This window comes from Hylobates moloch, unplaced genomic scaffold, assembly GCF_009828535.3.
Source record: "Hylobates moloch isolate HMO894 unplaced genomic scaffold, HMol_V3 SCAFFOLD_8, whole genome shotgun sequence".
Lineage (NCBI taxonomy): Eukaryota > Metazoa > Chordata > Mammalia > Primates > Hylobatidae > Hylobates > Hylobates moloch.
The window spans coordinates 49,817,219-49,829,389 of record NW_026652283.1 but is presented as its reverse complement, the minus strand read 5'-3'; the positions used below and the strand labels follow the sequence as shown (position 1 = coordinate 49,829,389).

Here is a 12,171-nt window from a genome sequence, read left to right as displayed (position 1 = left end):
GTATTGACTTTGTATCGATAAATGCCTTTTTGAATTTTATATAATTTTTTAATTGATATATTACAGTTGTACATTTTTTGGGTGTACATGTGATGTTTCAATATATGTATAGAATGTATAATGATCTAATCAGGGTAATTAGGATATACATTACCTCAAACATTTATCTGTTTTAAAAAATTTGTTATAATTTTTTGTGTTTTTTTAACTTTTAAGTTCATGGATAGATGTGCAAGTTTGTTACATAAGTAAACCTGTGTCATGGGGGTTTGCTGCACAGATTACTTCATCACTCAGATATGAAGCCTAGTACCCATTAGTTATTTTTCCCGATTTCCATCCTCCCACTTTTTACTCTCCCATAGGCCCTAGTGTGTGTTGTTCCCTTCTGTGTGACCATGTGTTATCATTGAGCTCCCACTTATAAGTGAGAACATGCAATATTTGGTTTTCTGTTCCTACTTTAGTTTGTTAAGGGAAATGGTCTCCAGCTCCAACTATGTCCCTGCAAAATACAGGATCTTATTCTTTTTATGGCTGTGTAGTATTCCATGGTATATGTGTATGAAATTTGCTTTATCCACTCTATCACTGATGGGCATTTAGTTTGATTCCATGTCTCTGCTATTTGAACAGTGCTGCAGTGAACACATGCATGCATGTGTCTTTATAGCAGAATGATTTATATTCCTTTGAATATATACCCAGTAAAGGGATTGCTGGGTCAAATGACATTTCTGTCTTTAGGTTTTTGAGGAATTGCCACACTGTCTTCCAAAATGGTTGAACTAATTTATACTCCCACCAACAGTGTATGCTCATTTCTTTTTCTCCACAACCTTGCCATTATCTATTTTTTGACATTTTAATGATAGCCATTCTGACTGGTGTGAAATGGTGTCTCATTGTGGTTTTGACTTGCATTTCTCTAATGATTAGTGATGCTGAGCTTTTTTCCATGATTTTTGGCCACATGTATGTCTTCTTTTGAAAAGCGTCTAATCTTGTCTTTTGCCCACTTTTTAATGGGGTTGTTTTTTTCTTATAAATTTATTTACATTCCTTATAGATGCTGGATATTAGACCATTGTCCAGACTGATAGTTTGCAAATTTTTTTCTCCCACTGTGTAGGTTATCTGTTTACTCTACTGATAGTTTATTTTGCTTTTGGAAGCTCTGTAGTTTAATTAGATGCCATTTATCAACTTTTGCTTTTATTGTAGTTGCTTTTGACATCTTTGCCATGAAATCTTTTACTGTAACTATGTCCTTAATGGTATTATCTAGGTTGTCTTCCAGGGTTTTTATAGTTTTCAGTTTTACATTTAAGTCTTTAATCCATCTTGAGTTAATTTTTGTAGATGGTGTAAGGAAGGGGTCCAATTTCAATCTTCTATATATGGCTGGCCAGTTGTTCCAGCACCATTTATTTAATAAGTAATCCTTTCCCCACTGCTTGTTTTTGTCAGGTTTGTTGAAGATCAGATAGTTTTAGGTATGCAGCTTTGTTTCTGTGTTCTTTATTCTGTTCCATTGATCTATGTGTCTGTTTTTGTACCAATACCATGCTATTTTGATTACTGTAGCCATGTAGTATAGTTTAAAGTCGGGCAGCATGATTCCTCCAGCTTTGTTCATTTTGCTTAGGATTATCTTGGCTATTTGGGGTCTTTTTGGTTCCACAGGAATTTTAAAATGGTTTTTTTCTAGTTCTGTGAAGAATCTCAGTGGTAATTTAATAGGAATAGCATTGAACCCATAAATTGGTTTGGGCAGAATGGCCATTTTAACAATATTGATTCTTCCTATCCATGAACATGGAATGTTTTTCCATTTGTTCATGTCATTTTTTATTTCTTTGAGCAGTGTTTTGTACTTCTCCTTGTAGGGATCTTTCACCTCCCTTGTTAGCTGTATTCCTAGGTATTTTATTCTTTTTGTAGCAATTGTAAATGGGATTACATTCCTGATTTGGCTTATGGATTAATTGTTTTGTGGTATAGGAATGCTAGTGATTTTTACACTTTGATTTTGTATCCTAAGACTTTACTGGAGTTGTTTATTAGCTTAAGAAACTTTTGGGCTGAGATAATGGGGCTGAGATGAGAGGATCATGCCATCTGGAAACACAGATAGATGGACTCTTTCTTCTTCTATTTGGGTGCCCTTTATTTCTTTCTCTTGCCTGATTGCCCTGGCCAGGTTTTACAATACTATGTTGAATAGGATTGGTGAGAGAGGGCATCCTTGTCTTCTGCCGATTTTCAAGGGAAATGCTTCCAGCTTTTGCCCATTCAATATTTATGTTGGCTGTGGGTTTGTCATAGAAGATTCTTATTATTTTGAGGTATGTTCCTTCAAAACCTAGTTTATTGAGAGTTTTTAACATGAAGTGATGTTTAATTTTATCAAAAGCCTTTTCTGCATCTTTTGAAATAATCATGTGGTTTTTATATTAGTTCAGTTTATGTGATGAATCACATTTATTGATTTGTGTTATGTTGAACCAACCTTGCATCTTAGGGATAAGCCCTACTTGATTGTGGTGGATAAGTTTTTTGATGTGCTCCTGAATTCTCTCTGCCAGTATTTCGTTGAGGATTTTTGCATCAGCGTTCATCAAGGATATTGCCCTGATTTTTCTTTCTTTCTTTTTTTTTTTTGGTCTCTGCCAGGTTTTGGTATAGGGATGATGCCAGCCTCATAGAATGAGTTAGGGAGGATTCTTTCCTCCTCAGTTTTTTGGAATAGTTTCAGTAGGAATGGCAACAGTTCTTTGTACATCTGCTAGAGTTCAGCTGTGAATCCATCTGGTCCTCAGCTTTTTTTGGTTGGTAGGCTATGTATTACTGCCTCAATTTTAGAACTCGTTATTTGTCTATTTGGGGATTTAATTTCTTCCTGGTTTGGCCTTGGGTGGGTATATGTGTCCAGGAATTTATCCATTTCCTCTAGATTTTCTATCTTATGTGCATAGGGACATAACACCCTGTGTTGGGTGCATATATATTTAGGATAGTTAGATCTTCTTGTTGAATCGAACCTTTTACCATATGTAATGCCCTTCTTTGTCATTTTGACCTTTGTTGGTTTAAAGTCTGTTTTCTCAGAAACTAGGATTGCAACCTCTGCTTTTTTCTGTTTTTTTGTTTGCTTGGTAGATTTTTGTCCATTTCTTTATTTTAAGCCTATGTGTGTCATTGCTTGTGAGATGGGTCTCTTGAAGACAGCATACCACTGGGTTTCGGTTCTTTATCCAGCTTGCCACTCTGAGTCTTTTAATTGGGACTTTTAGCTCATTTACATTTAAAGTTAGTATCGATATGTATGGATTTGATCCTGCCATCATGATGTTAGCTGGTTATTTTGTGGACTTGTTCATGTGGTTGCTTGGTAGTGTCACTGGCCTGTGTATTTCAGTGTGTTTTTGTCATGGCTAGTAATAGTTTTTTCTTTCTATATTTAGTGCTTCCTTCAGGAGCTCTCATAAGGCAGGTCTGGTGGTACTAAATTTCCTCAGCATTTGTTTGTCTGAAAAGGATCTTATTTCTTTTTCACTTATAAGCTTACTTTGGTCAGATATGAAATTCTGGGTTGAAATTTCTTTTATTTAATAATGTTGAATATTGGCCCTAAATCTCTTTTGTCTTGTAGGCTTTCGGGTGAGAGTTCTGCTGTTAGTCTGATGGACTTCCATTTGTAGGTTACCTGACCTTTCTCTCTAGCTGCCTTTCACATTTTTCTTTCATTTTAACCCTGGAGAATCTGATGACTATGTGTCTTGAGATGATCTTCTTGTGAAGTATCTTACTGGAGTTCTCTACATTTCCTAAATTTGAATGTTGGTCTCTCTAGATAAGTTGTGGAAGTTCTCATTGATGATATCCTAAAATAATTTATCCAAATTGGTTCCATTCTCCCTATCTTTTTCAGGGACAACCAGTCAGTTGTAGATTTGATATCTTTACATAATCCCATGTTTCTTGGAGGTTTTGTTTATTCCTTTTCATTCTTTTTTCTCTATTCTTGTCTGCCTGTCTTATTTCAGAAAGCCAGTCTTCAGGCTCTGAGACTCCTTCCTCTGCTTGGTCTCTTCTGCTATTAATACTTGCAATTGCATTTTGAAATTCTTGTAGTGTGTTTTTCTGCTCTATCAGATCAGTTATGTTGTTTTCTATACTGGTTATTTTGTCTGTCAGCTCCTGAGTTATTTTACTGTGATTTTTATTTTCCTTTTGTTGGGTTTCAATGTACTCCTTTAGCTCAATGATCATCATTCCTATCCGTATTCTGAATGCTATTTCTGTCATTTCAGCCATCTCAGTCCAGTTTTGAATGCTTGCTGGAAAGGTGATGTGGTCATTTGGAGGAAAGAAGACACACTGGCTTTTTTGAGTTTTCAGCGTTATTGCACTGATTCTTTCTCATCTTTGTATCCTGCAGTCTTTGAGGTTGTTGACCTTTGGGTTTTTTTTTTTATCCTGTTTGATGACCTTGAGGGCTTGTGGTATAAGGTGGATTTAGCCAACTGGCTTCGTTTCTGGTAGATTTTAGAGAGCCACCATTCAGCTCCCAACTCCTGGACTGTGTGCTCTAACTCTGGGGGACTTGTATTGGGCCCCAACTTTGTTCTCTAGCTGCTCAAGGTTTGCAGTTCACTGTGCTGGGGGAAGTGAGGTACAGCAGCTGCAGCAGAGTGCTGGCAGATGCAGGGGTGCCTGCTTCCCTGCAGGCATTCACTGCAGTGGCAAGGCAATGAAGTTTTTGAAGAGGCAGGGCCCCTGCTGGAGACTGTGCATGGTTGCATTGGAGGTGGTGTTGGCTTGGGGATGGGGTTCTGGCTGGCACAGGTCTGGGTGCCTTCTCTGTGCCCCTCAAGCAAGAGTAATTGCTAATGGTGTGAGAGGATCCACTGTGCTCTGAGCAGTGTTACTGCAAGGTTAGGGCACTGGCAGGGGTGGGGCTTGCTGGCTCTGTGCCCGCCAAGCCTCCATTTGCAATGGCTATTAGCAAGGGAGAGGGAGCACACTACACTTTTGTGTGTGGAAGGGCAAGTAAAAGAAAATCCACCCATGAAGACACACACCAGCAAAGTGATGTGGGGAGTTGCCTTGGGCCGAGGGGAAGCTGCAGTATGGGGAAGGAGTGTGCAGCTGGTGCATGGCCATTGAAACTGCCTCACTGGAGCTCTTCACCAGTCAGGCATGGTCTGCTCACACAGAAGATATGGTTTGGGGCCCCAGGGAACCCAAGACTCTCCTGTAAGCAGACGTGGCCAGGCTGGGGACCCAGGAATGGCCAGCAGACAACAGGGTGCTCATGTTGGACCAGCCCCATCTGATATGGAAGACTGTCCTGCAAAGATCAGGTCCCTTAGTGATAAAATCTCTTATGGGACCAAGTCAAGCCTAGGAGGATGGTGGTCCCTGGCTGTGCTCCACTACAGATGCCCCTGCACCAAACCCTGTGAGCTCCACATCAGCTGGCTTGCTACTTCTACCACTTCTCAAAGCAGCTCTCCCTGCTCCTCAATTGTCCATGGTGGTCAAGGGTTCTTCTCCTGCCAGAGTTCCAGAGGCTGGTAGTGAGAGTGGGTGACTCCATTCCCCCAGAGCTGTTGTGGTTCAAGAATGAGTTCTGTGTTAGTCGCAGTGGCTCACACCTGTAATCCCAGCACTTTGGGAGGCCAAGGCAGGTGGACATGAGGTCAAGAGATCAAGACCATCCTGGCCAACATGGTGAAACCCTGTCTCTACTAAAAATACAAAAATTAGCCAAACATAGTGGCAGACACCTGTAGTCCCAGCTACTCAGGAGGCTGAGGCAGGAGAATCACTTGAACCCGGGAGGTGGAGGTTTCAGTGAGCTGAGATCACGCCACTGCTCTCCAGCCTGGCAACAGAATGAGGTTCTGTCTCAAAAAAAAAAAAAAAATTAGTTCCTGTGTGTGGTTCAGGGTTCCAAGCTCTTTCTCCCTTCAGCCCATCTTCTGTGTCTTTCCTCCATCCACTCTCAGTGCCTTCCCTCTGAAGATCTGTTTAAAGCCTGCCAGTCATCTTAGTCCCTCCATGGGAGCCATTCCACTTATTTGAGTCCAGTCAGCTATTTTGTCCTCTCCCTCAAACATTTCTCTTTTCTCTGTGTTGGGAACATTATAATTCTGTTCTAGCTATTTTGAAATATATAATAAATTATCATTAACTATAATTTTCCTACTGTACTATCAAATACTAAAATTTATTCCTTCTATCCGTCTGTATTTTTGTACCCATTAATTAACTTCTCTTAATCCTCCAACTTCCTTACTGGCCTCTGGTAATCAGCATTCTATTCTCTACCTCTATGAAATCTACTTTTTTAGCTCCCACATCTGAGTGAAAACATGCAATATTTATCTTTCTATGCCTGGATTGTTTCACTTAATGTTGTGACCACCAGTTTCATTCCATTGCTGCAAATGACACGACTTAATTCCTTTTTTGAATAACATTTCATTGTGTATGTATTTTTGAATAATATTCCATTTTCTTTCCATTCATCCATTGATCCACACTTAGGTTGATTCCATATCCTGACTATTGTGAATAACGTTGCAGTAAGCATGGGAGTGCAGATACCTCTTTGATGTACTGATTTCCTTTCCTTTGGATAAATGCCCAGTGATAAGATTGCTAGATCACATGGCAGTTCTCTTTTTAGTATTTTGAGGAACTTGTATACAGTATTCCATAATGCCTGTACTACTTTCCATTCTCACCAACAATGTATGAGTGTTCCTTTTTTTCTACATCCTCACCAACGTATTTTATTTTTTGTCTTTTTGATAATAGTCATTCTAATTGCGGTGAGATGATATCTCATTGTGGTTTTGATTTGCATTTTTTGATGATTAATGATGTTGATAATTTTTTCATATACCTATTGTCCATTTGTATGTCTTCTTTTGAGAAATGTCTATTCAGGTCTTTTTCCCATTTTTAATTTTTTTTTGTTTGCTATTGAGTTGTTTGAGTTCCTTATATATTCTGTTTATTAACCCCATGTAGGATGGATAGTCTACAAATATTTTCTCCCATTCTGGAGGTTGTCTCTTCATTTTGTTAGTGGTTTTCATTGCTGTTCATAAGCTTTTTTAGCTTGTTGTAATCCCATTAGAATGGTCCCTGCAACTAACGTGAACAATATTGAGTGGGAAATGTACTTATGATTGGACAAAAGTATTGCATATATGACAAGACAGAATCAAGGCCACTCTTTAGGACTGCACTCAGGCTGTTCATGATACCTTTACCCACACTGGACCACTCTTTGGCCTATACCTGGAATGGAGCTTTCACATTTTCAGTAGCACCATGAGCCCCTTGGTCAGGATGGGCAGTACTCCATTCCTCACATATGACTGCCTTGAAGGTTATACCTACTCTTAGACTAACAGTGTACTGTGGTCACTATTTACAGAGCTCTGATATAGAGCACCATATTACTGAAACAAGAAGCTCAGGTTAAAAATTTAAATCTAAAGAAAAAATAAAAAGAAAGAAAGAAAGATATTGTAACGTACCAAAGGATCTGGCTTTATTGATGAGAAAGGGGAACGCTCAATAAATATTGAACACCTGTTTAGATCTAGATACAATATGCCAGGTAATTTACTTATATAATCTTACAGATTCTTACAACAACTGTGTTAGGATACTGTCACCATCTCAATTTTGGATGTAAACAATCAATGTCCAAAAACAAAAAAAAAGAATAATTACCTTTCCTAAACTCACAGAACATGTAGGGAACTGGGATTCAATCCCAAGTGTATCTGGCTAAAAAGTCTATAATCTTATTCCTCTGAGGCAACAGACTTGGTTTAAATACTAGCTCTGCTACTTATTAGTTATATGATTTTAGTTTACTTAATCACATTACCACTCCCTCATCTGTAAACAAGAGGTGACAAATAGTTCCTGTCTCAAAAAATTCATTATCCTCAAAACAAATGAGATAATGCATCAAATATCAGAATCTCTGGGGTGGGGCCCAAGCATCTGTCATTTTAAAAGCTATACTAGTGATTCTAATTTACAACTAGGTTATTCTAATATATAAAACATTGTTCTAATGTGAATGAAGTGTTTAACTCAGAATATGGTACATAGTGTGTGCTCAGAAATTGTTATTATTATTGTTGTGGTTACCATTATCTTATGGATGCCACATCTTCTTATTCATTTTGAGTAAAAACTAATATTTAAGTACAAAATATGGAAATTCAGGGTTTCCTGCACTGTCTGCTTTCTTATACTTTTGAATCTCTCCACCACAAGCAATGTTGCTAAATGGCTGGAAAACATAAAAAATACTTGAACAGGGAATGGTAAGAAATGATGTTACTGTTTCCATGTAATATTATAGAGAAGGTATGATCTTTATGGTCAAAACACCTAAGATTTAAGTCCTAGCTCTACCAATAGTTTGGGGATTTTTGGAGGGCAAGCCAATTTGTTTAAGTGTCAATTTCCTCACATCTAAAATCGGACTAAAATAAACAACTTTTGTTTATAAATGGAGTAAACAAGTAATGTAGCATATTTAAAATACCTGGGAAATTTCCTAGGCACACAGTAGGATGTTAATGATCAGTACATGTTTCACTTTATTTCTCATTTCTTTATTCCAGCTTCACATATTTACATCAATGCTTTATTAGATTTCTTTCTGTATTTATCAATAATCTAGAACCTAAAAGTGCAGTATGGCTTCCAGGTTCACTGGAAATGGATCTGACAACTGGAATCTCAGAAAAAAAAAAGGGAGGATTATGCCCTCTGAGGTTCAAAGGCCATTTGTCCCCTCAATATTGATTTTCTTAAATCAGATAGTAGCCAAGACCCTGAGAGAAGTAACTGAATTGACAAAAGGCAAGTCTAGGTTATTAATAATGGAACAGCCTTGGACATTCTTCATGACTTAATTTAATGACAGAAGAGAGGTCTGAAACCAAAAGGCCTAGAGATGGGGTAAATGGCTGGTCTCTGAGGAGAAAGGAAAACACAAGTTATCCCTAAAAGCTTATTTCATGGAACAAAGAATTTTATTATAGTCCTAAACATGAGGCCAGAGGATATAGTTTTGATTTTCTCTTTTTAACAAAACAAAATTTTAAAGACTTGAATAATTACCATTAAATTTATTTTTTGCCATTGGAAAATAGACTTGTTTAGGGTTATGGAATTTTGGAATCTTAGTGATTAACTCAAGAGTAAAAATCATGGACATCTCATCTGTTTATCCCCTGAATTCAAGTATCAATTCTGTCACCTACTAGTATGACTTCAATCAAGTTAGGTAACCTCTCTGAGCCATAGTGTCTACATTTATTAAATGAGGATGTTAATATTTATTTTTATGGTTATAGAAGAATATTTCCAATGTTTAAAAAAGTATATAAAATTACTGTCACTTTATACTATATAATACCTCACACAGTAAATACTTGTTGAATAAAATAATACATGAATTTTGATGTTTTTGTTGTTTTCACTGTCCCTGGAAAGAAAGGCTAGCCTGTGGTAACCTCTTGAAATATTTTCTTCTCTCCAGCTATTCTGGCTGCTCTGCCTGTAGCTCTCATCATCTCTCCTTTGGACTATTTCAGTGGTTTCAAGTGTCTTTTTATCACATTTCTCTTCTCTTTCACAATCTTCCCTCCCCTCTTATGACAAAGTTGTTTGCTGAAACAAAGACCCGATCTTTTAAAATTATACTATCCTCTTGGAAAGGCATCTAGAATGTCATAATCACTCATTTTAAAGATAAGACCCGGAGATGGGGAGAGATTTACCCAAGTACCTATGGCGCTATAAACGTATGCTGAGATTAGAGTTGAGCCTAGTACCCCGACCCCTAGTAGAAAATAACAAAAAGGGTACGAAAGAGGATATATATCCTCCAGTTCTGGTCAAAGGGGTTTCAAGTAGTTGTAGAATGTTTTAATTGCAATTTCGTTCTTAGTTACTATTTTTAGTGTTTTTGAACTTTAAATGTACTACTCTTACCCTGATGATAATATGATTTACTTCTATGTAAATTCTAGGTCAGCCAAGAGAAAGGGTACAATTAATAACTAAAATGTATATGACATTCGTTGTGTACCAAGTATGGTACCAAATACTGTATATATATTAAATTAATTTAATTATCATCAGAGTCCTATGAAGTAGGTACTGTTATTATTCCCATTTTTCAGATCAGGACCTGAAACAGATCTTTAGTAGCTTGGCAAGGCCACACAATTGAAAAGCAGTAGAGTTGGTTCTAAAATTCAAGTTTCCAGGTTCCAGAGCTAATGCTTAATTGCTATACTTAGCTGGCACAAACACATTACATTCTCATGAGCACTGTGTATTCTCACTATACAGTTGCCTGCTAGTCCATATGGCTTCCTTTAACCCTGTTTCTTATTTCCTGTCTTAATTATCAGGAAGTTGCAATTTGCATAGCATAGTCTTAAGATGAACTTCTCCCTCTTTCTTTTTCAGAGGGTCATTTTCAACATTGTTAACTTCAGTAAAACCAAGAGTCTCTATAGAGATGGGATGGCCCCTATGGTGAAATCTACCAGCAGACCAAAATGGTAAGCGATCTACAGAATGGGACCCCTTCCTGGTTAGAAAATTTGTCCCAGACCCCATACATATAAACACCTACTAATGGACCCCCCAAAAAATTAAAAAGAAAAATTTTTAAAAGAAAAATTTACCCAGAGCTCTAGTTTTTCTGCTGTACAGCTGGGGATCAGACTTACTGTCACTGAGAAGAATGAGGATGAGTTTCTGTATGGCCATTCTTTGGGTACTGTTCTTGAGAATGTTGGAAATATGGTCCTGTGCTTGGAATGACCAGCATTCAATTATGAGAAAAGGCAGTCTGTTATTTGGTAAGCTTCCTGTCCTGTTTGGCTTTTATCATGGTTATCTTTGGAAACATAAATAAAGTTGGTTCTTTTCTTTTCCTAGCCTAAGCATAGATTATGTATAGTAACTTAGGAGGACATTAGGGACTACAGTTCAGTAGCTTTCTCTTGCTTTGCATGGTTTTTGTGTTTTGTGTATGTGTGTGTGTGTGTGTGTGTGTGTGTATGTGTATTTTAAAGTTCCATTTGTACCATTGCTATAGTGAGGAGGAGGAGAGTTGGATTGGTTAATAATTGTAATAATGATGGTAATAATATTAATACTACTAGTAATAATAAGTACCCCACTTATTAAAAATCCATTTGGGTCAGATGCTTTATATTTGTTGTTACTATTTCGACATTTTTGCAAAGGAAATTTTAAATATCCCTATATTACAGATGAAAAAATTGAGGCTAGGAAAAGTTAAGAACTTTATTACGACCATAAAGAGTAAGGGAGTGCCCTGTGTTATTTATGTTACCCTGTAATACCTTTTCAGCCAATTCATTGATTCATTTATTCATTCAACAAACATTGATTGAATGCAACAAAATGAAAGACTTCAAAGACAAAAACCTATATTATTAATCTATTCATCTATCACACAGTAGGTGTTAAGTGAATGCCTGTTAAAATGAACTGAATTTGTTATGAGAATTTACATGTAAACTGCCTGGCACTTACTAAGTGCTCAATAAATGGCATCTATTATTAATAGTATTATATAAAACCCTATACAAATGCAATAAATTGTTAATATTGTTATAGCTTTGATCTCTGTTCAAATATTAATGACTAGTGAGAAGATAGCCTCCAAATGTCTATATTTATAGCAAACTAGCAATTCATAAATATTGAATTGTGCTTTTATCTCCAAATAATACTTGGCAATTTTCTATAAATATTGGGCTGAGAAGCTCAGGTTTATAAAAGTGTAGGCATTTGATGACAATAATAAAAACTGTTTATGAAAGGTAAAAATATCTCCTTGGGCATGATTTTTTGCTTTCCTGTATCAAATCAACTAATCTGCTGCTCCTTCTCTCAGTCTTTCTGGGCAAGGGATAGGCCTTTGCTTTGAGTCTCTGGTTCCAGCCCAAGTAGATAATAATAGAAATCATTTCTCTGTTAATAGGCATATATATAGATTAGTACTTTAAACCTTGCAAGTAACAGGACATCACTGTTGATTTGCTCATGAGGGCCTTCGAAATGACATTG

At 37.0% G+C, this 12,171-nt stretch overlaps 1 protein-coding gene across 10 annotated transcripts in view; it reads left to right on the top strand.

The window, feature by feature from the left end:
* LOC116473135 (AGBL carboxypeptidase 4) overlaps positions 1-12,171 on the top strand; it is a 1,494,771-nt gene that overhangs the window by 731,888 nt on the left and 750,712 nt on the right. For all 10 annotated transcript variants that reach the window (XM_032160791.1, XM_058443101.1, XM_058443097.1 and 7 more), the window contains one exon: positions 10,534-10,628. In XM_032160791.1, the coding sequence (XP_032016682.1) occupies positions 10,534-10,628 (95 nt within the window). The remainder of the gene's footprint in view (positions 1-10,533; positions 10,629-12,171) is intronic.